At 38.3% G+C, this 12,313-nt stretch overlaps 1 protein-coding gene across 11 annotated transcripts in view; it reads right to left on the bottom strand.

Annotated features, from left to right (window-relative positions):
• The window catches only part of POU2F1 (POU class 2 homeobox 1), a 123,034-nt gene that overhangs the window by 99,256 nt on the left and 11,465 nt on the right, over positions 1 to 12,313 (bottom strand). For 9 of the 11 annotated variants that reach the window (XR_008820333.1, XR_008820331.1, XR_008820332.1 and 6 more), the window contains exon 1: positions 5,826 to 5,931. The exons of the other annotated variants lie outside the window; for them this stretch is intronic. Coding sequence is in view for 5 of the 9 variants with exons in the window: in XM_056329325.1 (XP_056185300.1) it covers positions 5,826 to 5,919 (94 nt within the window). In the remaining 4 variants the exon portion in view is untranslated. Of the gene's footprint in view, positions 1 to 5,825; positions 5,932 to 12,313 lie in introns of those variants that run through there. 11 annotated transcript variants of the gene reach the window in all.

Genomic DNA, 12,313 nt, shown 5'->3' with positions numbered 1-12,313 from the left:
AAAACTATATATTGTTTGACCACATCTTGATAACACCACATTCTATTTTTTGCACCAGAAGAACACTATCTCCCTGATACCTCCTTTAAAATTACTCTACCAGAAGAGTCTACCTCTTGTCTTGGCATGACACAACTTCCATGGCAACTAACAACACCCTTCATGCTTATTTTAGAGAAGCCAGGTGATTTATAAAGGAAATTAGAGTAGAAGGAACAACTTCCCTCATGACAAGGCTTTTTGCACCATGCACTAATGGGTGTTTAAACAAAGACTGACTCATTTCCTCTCGATTTATTCAACCTTGTTTTACTATACTGAAATGGCAATAGCAGACATTTAACATCACCTTTATTTTAGCAGCAGCTGATGAAGGTATCGCAGATACATGATGATTGCTTCACAAAAGCAGCAACTCCTACCAGGCAGTTTACAAATGCCACCTAGGAAAAGTGTTCCTCAAGTACTTCTGCCAAGTGCTTACCTTTCACAATTCACTGTTACTGACTCTTCACTTAGCTATCCCCATGTATTAGTAACTGATTTGGGTTAATAACGAAGGATGCTTTTAAGAGCATTTACTATTAATTCAGTCAGAAAAGCATGCTGCTACAATAGCTTTTCTATCCGTAGGGCATTTCTTTTTCAGGAATCTGACATAACAGAGCCAAAGCTTTCTTGATAGCCATACTCTTCTATTCTTAATTTTGATAATTCAAAACAAAAGATTCCTGTCATCAGTGCTCAATTACTACATCTGTGAACTTTAAGTGTCAGTGAGCTCCAAAATATCCAAGAGAACTATCCAAAGCTAACTGAATAGCACAATGCAGATATCTGACAGCAATGGGAAGACCAAAGCATGAACAAACAGTGTAATAAAAGCCAAATCCTGCAAAGGGTTATTGTAGCTTGAATAAGACTGTGAAAACTACAAATCGAATATTGAATAATATAAAGCAGACTGGGGATTCAGATGAAAAAAATCTGAATTAAAAATTAAATTTAAGACACTTGCTATTTCTTGGGCAGGAAAAGTAAAAGGACATACCTTTGTGTACTGAGCCATATCCTGTCAGAAGCATCTTTTATCAGGGGACAATAGTAGGGATTACTTACTCAAGCAATACTCAACTGAAATATTAGGGGAAGAAAGACAAAAATTATCTATGACTGAACATTTATTCAGTATATTTTATCTAATGATTGCAGGTTTTTTTTGTCTTTTTGTTTGTACTTGAAAGAAGTGAAAGCAAATAAAAACCTTACAACTTGAGAAACTGAGGAACATGTAAGCTAGGATGCTTAAAATGCCATTTGGAGGCAGTATAAACCAGTGAAAAACCTCTGAAGTCCTAACCTCAGTTCTCTGAATTTACTCATTAACATATTTAAAAGCAGCATACTATTATTTGACTTTGTAATAAACCCTTAATTTTAACAAATTTTTTTTAATTTCGTTTCATGTTTTCCTTTGCTGTGGAACCTAGCATCTCAAATTTTCCCTTGCTCTGTCAAAACACAAGTTTGTTGCCAAAACAACAGGGCAAACCACTTCTTTTAATACATATTCTGTATCTTATTTCTTTGCTTCTCAGTTAACAACATGGTATTTATCCCACTGAACTGGTTTTCTTATTTCTTATCTCACAATATCCAAAACCTTAAACAGCGAGCACGTTATGTATATGAATACCTTTAGCTGAATATGTGCAAAGTAAACGCATGCAACCTTTCCTTGATGTAGGAAGAGTTATGTCTATGAAATACCTTTAGCTGAATATGCGCAACCTAAATGCATGCAGCCTTAATGTAGGGAAGAAACAGCAGCACCTCAGGGCAGAATTTTGTTCAACTGAAAAGGGCAAAAATCTGCTAATATTTAGGAAACTACCCCCTCAAGGAATTGCAGTTGAGACAAAAGAATCCCCAACCAACAATAAAATTAAAATTTGGTGATGGTGGCTAGATGCCAAGAATTGCAATGCTCCTGCAATAGACAGTGCCTCTCTGTTGCTGGCTCCAAGATCAAAGCTCAAAGACCTGGAAGCATCCGACTTGGAAAGCAGAAAGACAATGCTAAGACCTTGGCTTTATCATGCCCCTTTGAAAGACTGAATTTTTCTGCTTTCAGCAAATTTCCACAAGCACACCAAACTTCTGGTTTGGAAAAGTTAACATCCAGCCTCTTTTCATGGCGTAGGGCTGCTGTACAGTGCTACAAAGGAATCTTTAACCATCCCTATTCATCCCCGTTCCAGCTTTTATTCTTTCATTCATACAAACCTTCAAGTTTCACCAGAATCCTGATGATCGAACATGCTGTTCCCCAAGATGTACATGCAAAAGTAAGTTTTAAACTGCGAATTAATTACAATAGCATTTCTAGACACTCTGTTACTGTCGCAGTATCATTTATTTGAGATACTACAGCTAAAAACACATCCTCCTTTCAGGTGAAGAGCAACTGCGTACTTAGTATTGTTGCTGGATTAGATGTGTTCGTTTCATAGTGCTGATGGAAGCCAAAGCTGTCCAAGTTTTATAATGGCATTCCCCATTCTGAAATGAAACAAAGCAACCGGAACTATGGCTACTTCACAGAAGGACAATTCTTTACCTTGTGATATAATTTCCCCTCAGTTGCTGTTAAACAGCACACTAAAGATATTTGTTGGATAAGGGCAAGCAGTCTTTCCACAGAACAGCTGACACTCCATCAAACAGAAGAAGAGTCCAGAAGGAGTACTCATTTCTTCTCCTTTGCACACGAGGATTATTGATTATGGTAGCCTTGAGACGGAACAGCGGGGTTCTCGGCAAGAAAGTTAGGAAGTGCAATGCCATTTCTCAATATTTGTCCATTCAGTTTTACCTTGAATTAAAGCATGTCATACTGATAAAACTCCTCTAACAAGCAGAGTGCATTCTTGCTGTATTAGTTTCACATTCGAGACTTCAGAAAGGTAAAGAGTACCTTTCAACTACTACTCAATTGAAAGGTGATCTAACTGCCATCATCTGAAAACCCAGGGAAGGGGCATTTTGAAATTACTGTTTTAAATACCAGCATGCCCTATTTTGCAGCAAAGGCATACAGAAATCTGTTTCTACTGCAAATGTTAAGTTCTGGCACTCAAATGTGGCTTTGCACTGTGCTGCCAGTTTAAAATCCCAACTTGTAATGCATTTACAGACTCTCTATTCCTACAGAGACATTCTAAGGGCAAAAAGCTTCCTTGCTAGAACACTATAAATACAAAATAGGCTTTTATTACTGTAAACTTGGACTACCTTTTCAAGTCAAACAGTCATAAGAGTTTGTATGCCAAACATTTGTTTCTGCTCCCTGGAAGCAGTCTGGCTAGCACAGTTTTTTCCCATGCTTAAGTCTCTGTAACAGTACCATCTATCCTTACCTGACCAGCCTGTGTCTGGAGAGCTTTTGTGTGTCTAGAAGCGACACCAGGTATTATGCAGCTTCCTGTCCCAATTCCCATTTCAAAACACTTTTTCCTCAGTTATAAGTATAACACACATCAATACTGCTGCTCAAAGTCATCAAAAATACTATTTTTAGGAAAAGAAACTATATACACAAAGGCCATCATCTGCCTTAACCACCCAATGACTCGCTACATAAAAATCAGAGTTGCCTAGCAGAAGCACTATATCCCAGTGTTGCCCAAGTGGACCCCATTAAAGCCAACACAATCCAGTCACTCCAAATGGAATGCAAAGCATCCTGTAGCTGGAGGCAAGCTCTCCCGGTACTTTTTAGACAAAACAACGTATTTCAGGCTAAGAATTTTATCCAAGTATTCTGATCTAGTCACTCTCTTCCAAGATCACAGGTGGAAGATCTGATGCTCTTACGACCAATACACAAAGTCAGGAGCCAATCACTTCAGATGCAAAATTTTTCATCTATCAACCTGCAAGCCTGGATGGTTAAGGACTTTCCTCAAACCCATGAGACAGAAATGAGAAGCGGGGGTGGAATTTTACTGACACTCCTGGTAGGAACATTTTCACAGAAAAAAAAGGAGCCCACAAAATACTCAAATCATTATTTAAATGTGACCAATCCCACCTCCCACCCCCTCCACTGGCAAAAGAAAACAGTAATTGAAGCCTAGCAATACATCTCTCACTCCAGCTTTTTATTCACCGGTGGGCTGGAATGCCCTTGTGCAGGCACTACTCCATCCTAAGCACCCTGCAAACACTTGGCATGGCTTAATTTTTGTTTTCATTTTACTTGGGCTTCAGGGGGAAAAGAAAAAAAAATAATCTTTCTAGAAAGATCATTAAAATTAATTAATCAAAAATAAAGTGAGATGGGGGGACACACCTGAAAATAATCAGAAATTGTGTTGACCAAACTAAGTTTGCATCACAGACTACAAACAAACCTCAGAGGAAAGTCATCAGAAGAGGAATGACATTTTTATGATATTTTATGATAAAGATGAGGGGTGAACATAAGAGAAAAATGAGAGGAAAACTGTGTAAGGTTTCACTCATACAAGCCAAAAAAAAAAAAAAATCCATCTCTATTCTTTCCCTTCTGAAAGGCCAGAAAGAATAAAATACTCCAGCTGTTAATTTTAAGATGGCTTTGCTTTCTTTTTTCTTTTTGGAACTTGAAAAGTGATTTCAAACCAGTTCTTACCGTTTCCTCCCCTCATTAGAAAATTCTGATCACACAACTAAAAGCACTGACACCTGGATGAACTGAACTGCTTGCCAGTGTTACAGCAGGAAGAAAAGAGGAGGAGAATTCATCAATTGCACTACTGAATATGAGTTCATTTATACAGAAAAAATGCGCATCTTATTGAATGAAAGCAATATGAAAGGAAAACGCCTCTGCAGCAGCACATCATACTAGTATTTAAACAGTCAAGTGTTCAGGGTATCTTTTTTAAACCTAAAAAGGAAATAAATCCAATACAGCTTCTCAAGCACAGGTTCTGGAACAGAAAATATCTGTAACATTCCATGTTCTTCCTAACAAATCTGTATGTCTTCTCCCTGTTGTAGACACTGAACAAATTAAAACACAAACCCACCAACTGAGCTCAACCAGTTGAGTTATATAGTGTCCAGATTTTTTATTTCATTCTGGATCAAAGAACTATTACAACGTATGTGCATTTAGTAAAGCATGATGGTAAAGGGAGTTCCTTTATCTCAAAAGAGGTCTGTCACATGCACAATGCTCTACATGCTCTCAGAACTGAAATCGTCCCTAGAAATCACATATGGAACCTTGTGATCCTCTCAAAACTTAATAAATGCTGTTATCTCTGCCATAAGGGCTGTGGACAACTGCTTTAAAGAGAGCATTTCAAGGATACTTCTCTTCAGTCTGACCAGATATCAACTTTATATGTTTATTATCCTCATTCTATAACGAATTGTTGCTGTCTACATATGAAAGAGTGTTTATTGTAAACATCATTGTTTTTTCTACTCAATACTGAGAGGCAGAAGCATATGCAAACACCACAAATTTGGGGAGCCAGATGAAACATCAATCTCTGCCTAAAATCTTGAGGCTGCATTACTTGAACCTGCACTTACCTCTTTTTTGATTACATATATTAATTGATAACTGAATAACAAAAGAGTAAGTCCACTGACCCTAAGATTTCTTCTTCACAGTTTGTGACTTTTCTCTGAAGAAGCATTTACTCCAACAAAACTCTGCAATTACAAGCAGGCAAGTAACTCTACTACACCAGAGACGCAGATGTTAAGTTCACCCACATGATGCATAATTTTATAAAGAGTATGCAGAGTACTCTTTTCCTACAAACCTGTTTTCTCCTGCTGTATCTTCCTCCAAACACTTTCTGATGGCTTATTGCCCTGCCTTTGTGCTTCCTCTCCCCAGAATCTTTCCTCCATCATAGCACTGCAGCAGAAGTAAACATGTGTGTTTGGTAAGCAAGGGAAGAATTTTAAGCAAGGCATCAAAACTAAAAGGGTATAAAAGCATCATCTCCTTTCCTAAGCCCCCAAAACACAAAATCTTTGAAAGTTACGATGCGCTTACTACGCACGGTAATCTTAATATACTTAATGCCTACTATTTGGAACAAAAGTCACAAACAAAAGACCACCTGAGTCATCACCTACAGTGACTGCAGAGGGAGCCTCAGGAGTTAAGTCACCACAGGTTCAAATTAGTTAGGAATAAATTCCTAGAGCTCTTTGAAGAAAGAAGACCCAGTTAACCTGCTTTGGGTTTTTTTTTATTTATACAGACAACTTTATCAAACCTTTTCTTGTTAACCATCTATTTTACTTTTTAAATATAATTTGTATGCGTTAATGGAAAAGTTATTTCTCAAAATTAACATCCGCTTTTAAAGAGAAATTCAGGACTCAAAAATGTGCTTATCCTAACACCATTCCCATAACAGCCTTGAAAATTCTGAAACTGACATCACAAACCTTCACCTTTCTATTCAAGTGGGATATTGGGACAGTGTTTCTTTATGTTTGTGCCTTAAGTACAGTACCATCTACAGTGCTCTGGGACAAAATAATATGCATGGTAACACAGTACTCCAGCCACTAACAGTATGTATCTGTTTCAGTAATATCACAACTTAGTGCCAAAAGAAGGACAGGAAAGTTCTTTATCAAGCAACTGCTGAAAAAGAATTCCCATTTTTTAAAGAAAATATACTGTATTTCTAGATCTCCGTGTGCAAGGTAATGTTTCACTACTAAAGCAAGCACAGTAATTTCCCAAACTGATGATTTCACTGTCTGTAATTTAACGATTGCTGTTGAAACACGATTCATTTTATTATCAATTCATTTAACACCAATGTAGCAAGCAAGAAGAAACAACAGTTTAGGTCACCATGAAGAAACCCTCATGCAGCATGGATGCTGGCAGTTAATAGTGAGTTGAAAAGTTATGTCCTTAAGTACAGTCAGGGTATCACATCTGATTATTAAACTCAAAGAATGTCAGAGAGCGCTCTGGCAGTATATGCACATGAATAGAGGAAGTGTCGATTTTTTTACTTTCCCAACAAGGGGGGGGGGGGGGGGGGGAATGGCATTTTTATTGTCATAGCACTTCCAGCAAGTTGATATTAAAAAGGAGATTTCATGCCAAAGTTGGCTGTTTAATCAGATAAAGAAGGCTTTCCTATTTCCCATTGTATAGATCAAGTTGGCTACAGGAGCCACACAGAGCTTTGAGTAGCACATTTTTCCATGAGGACTGTATCGTTTGATCATAGCAAAGCACAAGGGCTGCTGGGGTAATCTGAATCGGAGCTGCAGAAAAAGGGAGCCCGGCAGCCTGCTGAGGCCAAGGTAACCATGTCACCTTGGCATCCCACAGCACTCCCAGTCGGTCACCCTGGCATCCCACAGCACTCCCAGTCGTGGACCTAGGTGTGCAGGGGGGAAACACCCATTTACAGATGTGTCACAGAGGTTTTTACATGGTTCACAATTAATGCGGTATGTTTTCTCCAAAGCTCCCCTATAATGATTTTAACACATGCTTATTAAGGCCATTCCCCCTGTACTGATGAAGATTCTCCTGACTAAATTTCAATCCCTTACTGCTTTGAAAAGTGATATATAGAATTTTCTATACAGGTCTTTGCAAGAGACATAGCAATTTATAAAGCCAATAAAACTCTGTCCTCTAAAGAGAGAATTTTTATTAGAGGACAGGACACATCTAAAAAGGTGTGTCTCTACCTGTGATGCTGTCCATAGCCTTCTGCAGCGGACTGGAAGCAGCAAAGGACAAGTGGGTTAGGTCACCTGATATTCAGAATGACGACAGATGAACCCATTGATAGGTTAATAGGTCAGAATAGACCCCTGAGCAGGACCAAGTTTAGAAGCTCAGCTTTTCACCAGGTACTGTCCCCAAAACACCTCCCTGGCATTTCCAGACTCCTAACCCTTCTACAGTAGCAAGCAGCCCTTCAAGCCACCACTTTCTTCTGTTAACTCCTCTCTCATATACACTCAGATTCTGAATCCAATTAGGTTCTGGGCTGTGAAGCAGGCACTGCTAAAGGATCCATCCAAGCATTTTAACTCTAGTCACTGAAATCCTGTTGAAGCTGCTGACCTGGAGAAAAAAAAAAAATCTTCAAAGCTGCAACCAAAAAAGTACTGAAGCACCACTGTTAGTCCTAGCCCTTGAACGAACACAAGCCACTATCTGCCAACCGTATCTTGAAATGCAAGATAACTACCTTGCCATATTTCCACCAATACTGCCAGTCTTCCATCCACTACCAGTATTGGTCACGACTTGTAACATAGGTTCTGCTCTCTCTGTATAGACAAAACATGTAGAAGCCTGTAACGTGAACTAGGCACTAAGGTACTACCTTGATTTTAATACTGTATTCTTAAGTAAAAGCAACTGCACTAACTGAGGCAATTCCAATTAGCTTGTTTATTTTCCAAGTCCTAGTGGCAAGAACATAACTGGTTCTCATAGAAGAATTTGGAATGGAATGAAAGAAAACACTGAAAGTTTAGGTCATTTCATTTAGTAATTCTAGAAGAAAATGGTTGGGGGGGGCAGTACTGTTTTCTTGTTGTCACTCCTCCACATGTGATCATCCTCTTGAGCATTTAAGTTTGAAGACAGCACAGCAGGTTCCTTTCTGATCTACATACTGCAGATAGGTCATAGGCCCATGCATTTGTAAAAGAGAACAAGGGATTTACACAGCAAAATATTTTTGCTTTTCCCATTTTATGGTTCCTTTCGTTTTGACACATTGAAGTTTTGTAGAGGTGATCACTTTTCTTAAGCACTCCAAAAAAACTTCTGCACTCCCCTTTCACTTCTGCAGAAGAATCTACATTTATTGCCAAGACACCTGCAGTCCAGAGCTTTAAATTCCATGTATATTCAGTCTGGTATTAACTGTCATACTACTCTTTCTAAATGCAACATTCATTCATCCAAACGCTGCTGGGAACTGCATGATCTAATCTCCACATGACTAAAAAGTTCAAGTTTTGAGTTAGCAATTTTTCATCCACAGTTACATCAGTATGCCATTAAGAAAGCTGCCATTCCTTCCAACAGCTCAATCCTAGAATCCTTGACAAGCCCAGATTGGAAGGAGCCTCAAAAGATCAGCAGGTCCAACCTTTTGTGGGAAAGGGAGCCTAGACGAGGTTCTCTAGCACTTTGTCCAATTGCATCTTGAAAAACTACATGCTTAGAAAAACTTTAATGTTTAGAATTAAATAGGAAAAAAAAAACAAACCTCCAAGAGATAAATTAGAAAAGACTACTCTGAGGATCACAAACCTAGTCTAAAGACCAAAAGCTTTGCAATCACATCATACCAGTACTCTTAATAAAACCCTCCACCTGCACAGGCATTATAGCAAGATAAAAATGTTTGCAGTTTAGAAAAAAGCATTTAGAAAATTTAATGCTAGCTACCTCATCACTAGCAAATTTATGCCGATTAAAGAAAAAAGCTACTAAGCACAGCTGTTACCAACAAACCAGCAAATCTTCAAGCACAGGACCTCTGCACTTATGTAAGTGGAACAACAGTACCTGCAACATATTTTGCAGTTTGCTCCCTGTCAGTAGTTTGTTAACAAAAACATCTCAATCACATATTCTTAACTCCAGCTGCAGCACACCAAGATTCAACTTCTGTGATAGGCTTATCATAAATGACAGGCTACACGGGGTATTTTTTTTCTTTCTGCAGAAAAACAACTGCAACTTTGATTTTCCGTTACGTTTTTCATCTTCCTTACATGCTGCCCATGACACCCTCCCATTTGCTAGTGGGTGCTTTTCAAGTCTCCATCTTTCTTCAGAGGACGAAAGATGTGAAGAGATCATTTAATTCTAACCTCACCTAAATGGCTATATGCTCAATACAATTTAATGTAAATGAAGGCTGCACAGGTAGAAATCAGCTCATCCTACATTTTTCCTGTTATTAGAAAGGCTTTCAGCACACTTACAACAACATGCTTAGGCCCTATCTATACATAGAAACTGTCTTTGTCAAAGTAAGCCAAAGGTGAAGAGCCTTTTATTTGCGGAGGCCAAAAAAAGCTTTACAAAAAATACCTGGCATACCACTTTAACACACTTCATGCTATTCACTGATAACTTGAAAGTCAGATGGCTCAGAAGTCTCAGGCAACCTTTGAGTTAAGCCAATAAGCCAGCTCTAAACAGACACACAGTTATGTCAACAAAAGTAATGCAGGCTAGTTAAACTCAATGTTTTTATTAGCATTTTTACTGGGGCTAAATCTGGAAGTCATATCACTTTAAAAATACAGGGAAAATGCTAAATACTTCTCTTTGACAATCAGAAGACAAGGGAGTAAGAGTACGCGCTGAACAGTCTGCTCTGCTACCTGTGAAATTGAGGCGTACAACCCAGCAATAAATGGAAGTGCTCACAGAGCAGAAAACAGCTGACCATTTCCGAAGGCTGATGGGCAGGAAGTTTCCTGGTACAATTTGTGGGTCAACAAACCCTTGAAAAGAGACTAAGAAAACATTTCACCTTCTTTGGAAAAGAACAGCACTGAGAAAGGCAAGCCACAATTGAACAAATTATTCTGGGAGAAGAAACATAACAGGACACTGCTGCTCTCACATCTTCAGTTTTAAAAGTACATACATTTCTCTCAGCTGAAAAGAATCACATCGCAGTGATGAAAAAAAAGAAAGTATTTTCCTCTTCATTCGTATCGGCAAACTTTTGGGGCTAGTATAGCTGAAAGAGATCCAGATACATAAATAAAAAGCAAGGTCTCAGTTTTCCAGACTTTGGGAGTGAATTTAAAGGTAAGCAGAGACTAGATTTACTTTGAGAGAGAGATCTGGATCATATTAGTCATCATTATCACGTAATAACCAAGGCACAGTATCACGCATAAATGGTTTTTTGTTTGCCAGTAAGATTTGAAGAAAACTGAAAATAAAGATAAAATACACTGCAGTGAAGTCACTGTACTGAATTCATGACATCATAATTGTTGCCATGGCAACTAGCTAGTATCGAGCACAGAATACTGCCTTCACTGCAGAATCAAGGAGCACCTGTGCTGCCACAAAAGAAATGTTCTTATTCAAACACAAATCTAGTCAACAACACAGGAAATAAGATAGTCCTGTAAGTAGATTGCCTTTTCAATACCTCTTATTTTGTTCACCTGGTGTGAGACTTTTTAAACACTCCAGCACACATAAAGAGGCACACGTGATAAAAAGAGTCTAATTGGGGGAAAAAAAAAAAAAAAAAAAAAAGGTGTTTTTCTTCCACAGTGTTCCTCAATTTTCCCAGTACAGTGTAATTCTTCTCTTTGTACTTTCCCCGCCTATGCATATGACTGCAGTCATTTACAACAAACCTCTGTTCAGACAGGGAACAGAGGGCAAAAACTCCAAAGAAAAACATTTCCAGTTCTTATTTCAATAAGCCAGATAGTCAAACTGGAACTGTCACACAGCAGCAGAACTAACTGATCAAGAACACACGCCACATTCAGAACCTATAACTCTTTTTTGTTTAAGGACTGCCCCAGCAGGGACTTCAGACAGCAGTCGTGTGGGTTTTATGCACTCAGTAGATGCAATGCTTCAAATCCGCAGGGCTCTGAGAACAGCCCGAGATTAGCTTTCTTCTAAATAAAACATCCCTTTTCCGCTAAACAGTCCTCTTTCACATGAGGAATATCTGCTACTCCCAGCTCCTCACCATTCACAAATATAAAAGCTTCGGAAATCAAATCTTTTCCAAAAAAAACGCTAACCAGTTGACAATTTATCGGATCACAATTCAGTTTGAGACTAACAGTTAAGTACTAAACGTACAAATGCCACATTTCATGTTGCAATCTCAAATATTTGTTGAAATAAATCACCCAGTATCACACAGGCACATGAAGGAAAATGCACCTGAAAATTAACTTCTTCATATTAACTTGCTGAATAGTTAGAGTTGTAGGTGAGTAATACCAGTGTTTCACAGTTCACCCTTAAGAGTTGATTAGCACCAAAGAAATTTGTTTCACAACAAATTTTAAAACATAGTAAATATTTTAAAATGTTGTGAAGTATAAAGTATATTTATTTGCTACCTCAGTGGTTCTTAAGAGCAATCCACAGCTTATTGCTGGACCAAAGAACACTTCCACACGACCATATGCAACTAGTCAATGTGTCTAAAGAGTTACAGGATGCTTTGACAGTTTTTTTTAAGCTTCTAAGAAATCAAAACTGTCCTAGTTACCAATTAAACAACGG

Source organism: Falco biarmicus, chromosome 2 (genome assembly GCF_023638135.1).
Source record: "Falco biarmicus isolate bFalBia1 chromosome 2, bFalBia1.pri, whole genome shotgun sequence".
Lineage (NCBI taxonomy): Eukaryota > Metazoa > Chordata > Aves > Falconiformes > Falconidae > Falco > Falco biarmicus.
Note: the sequence above shows the minus strand (reverse complement) of the source record. Positions and strands in the feature narration are given on the sequence as shown.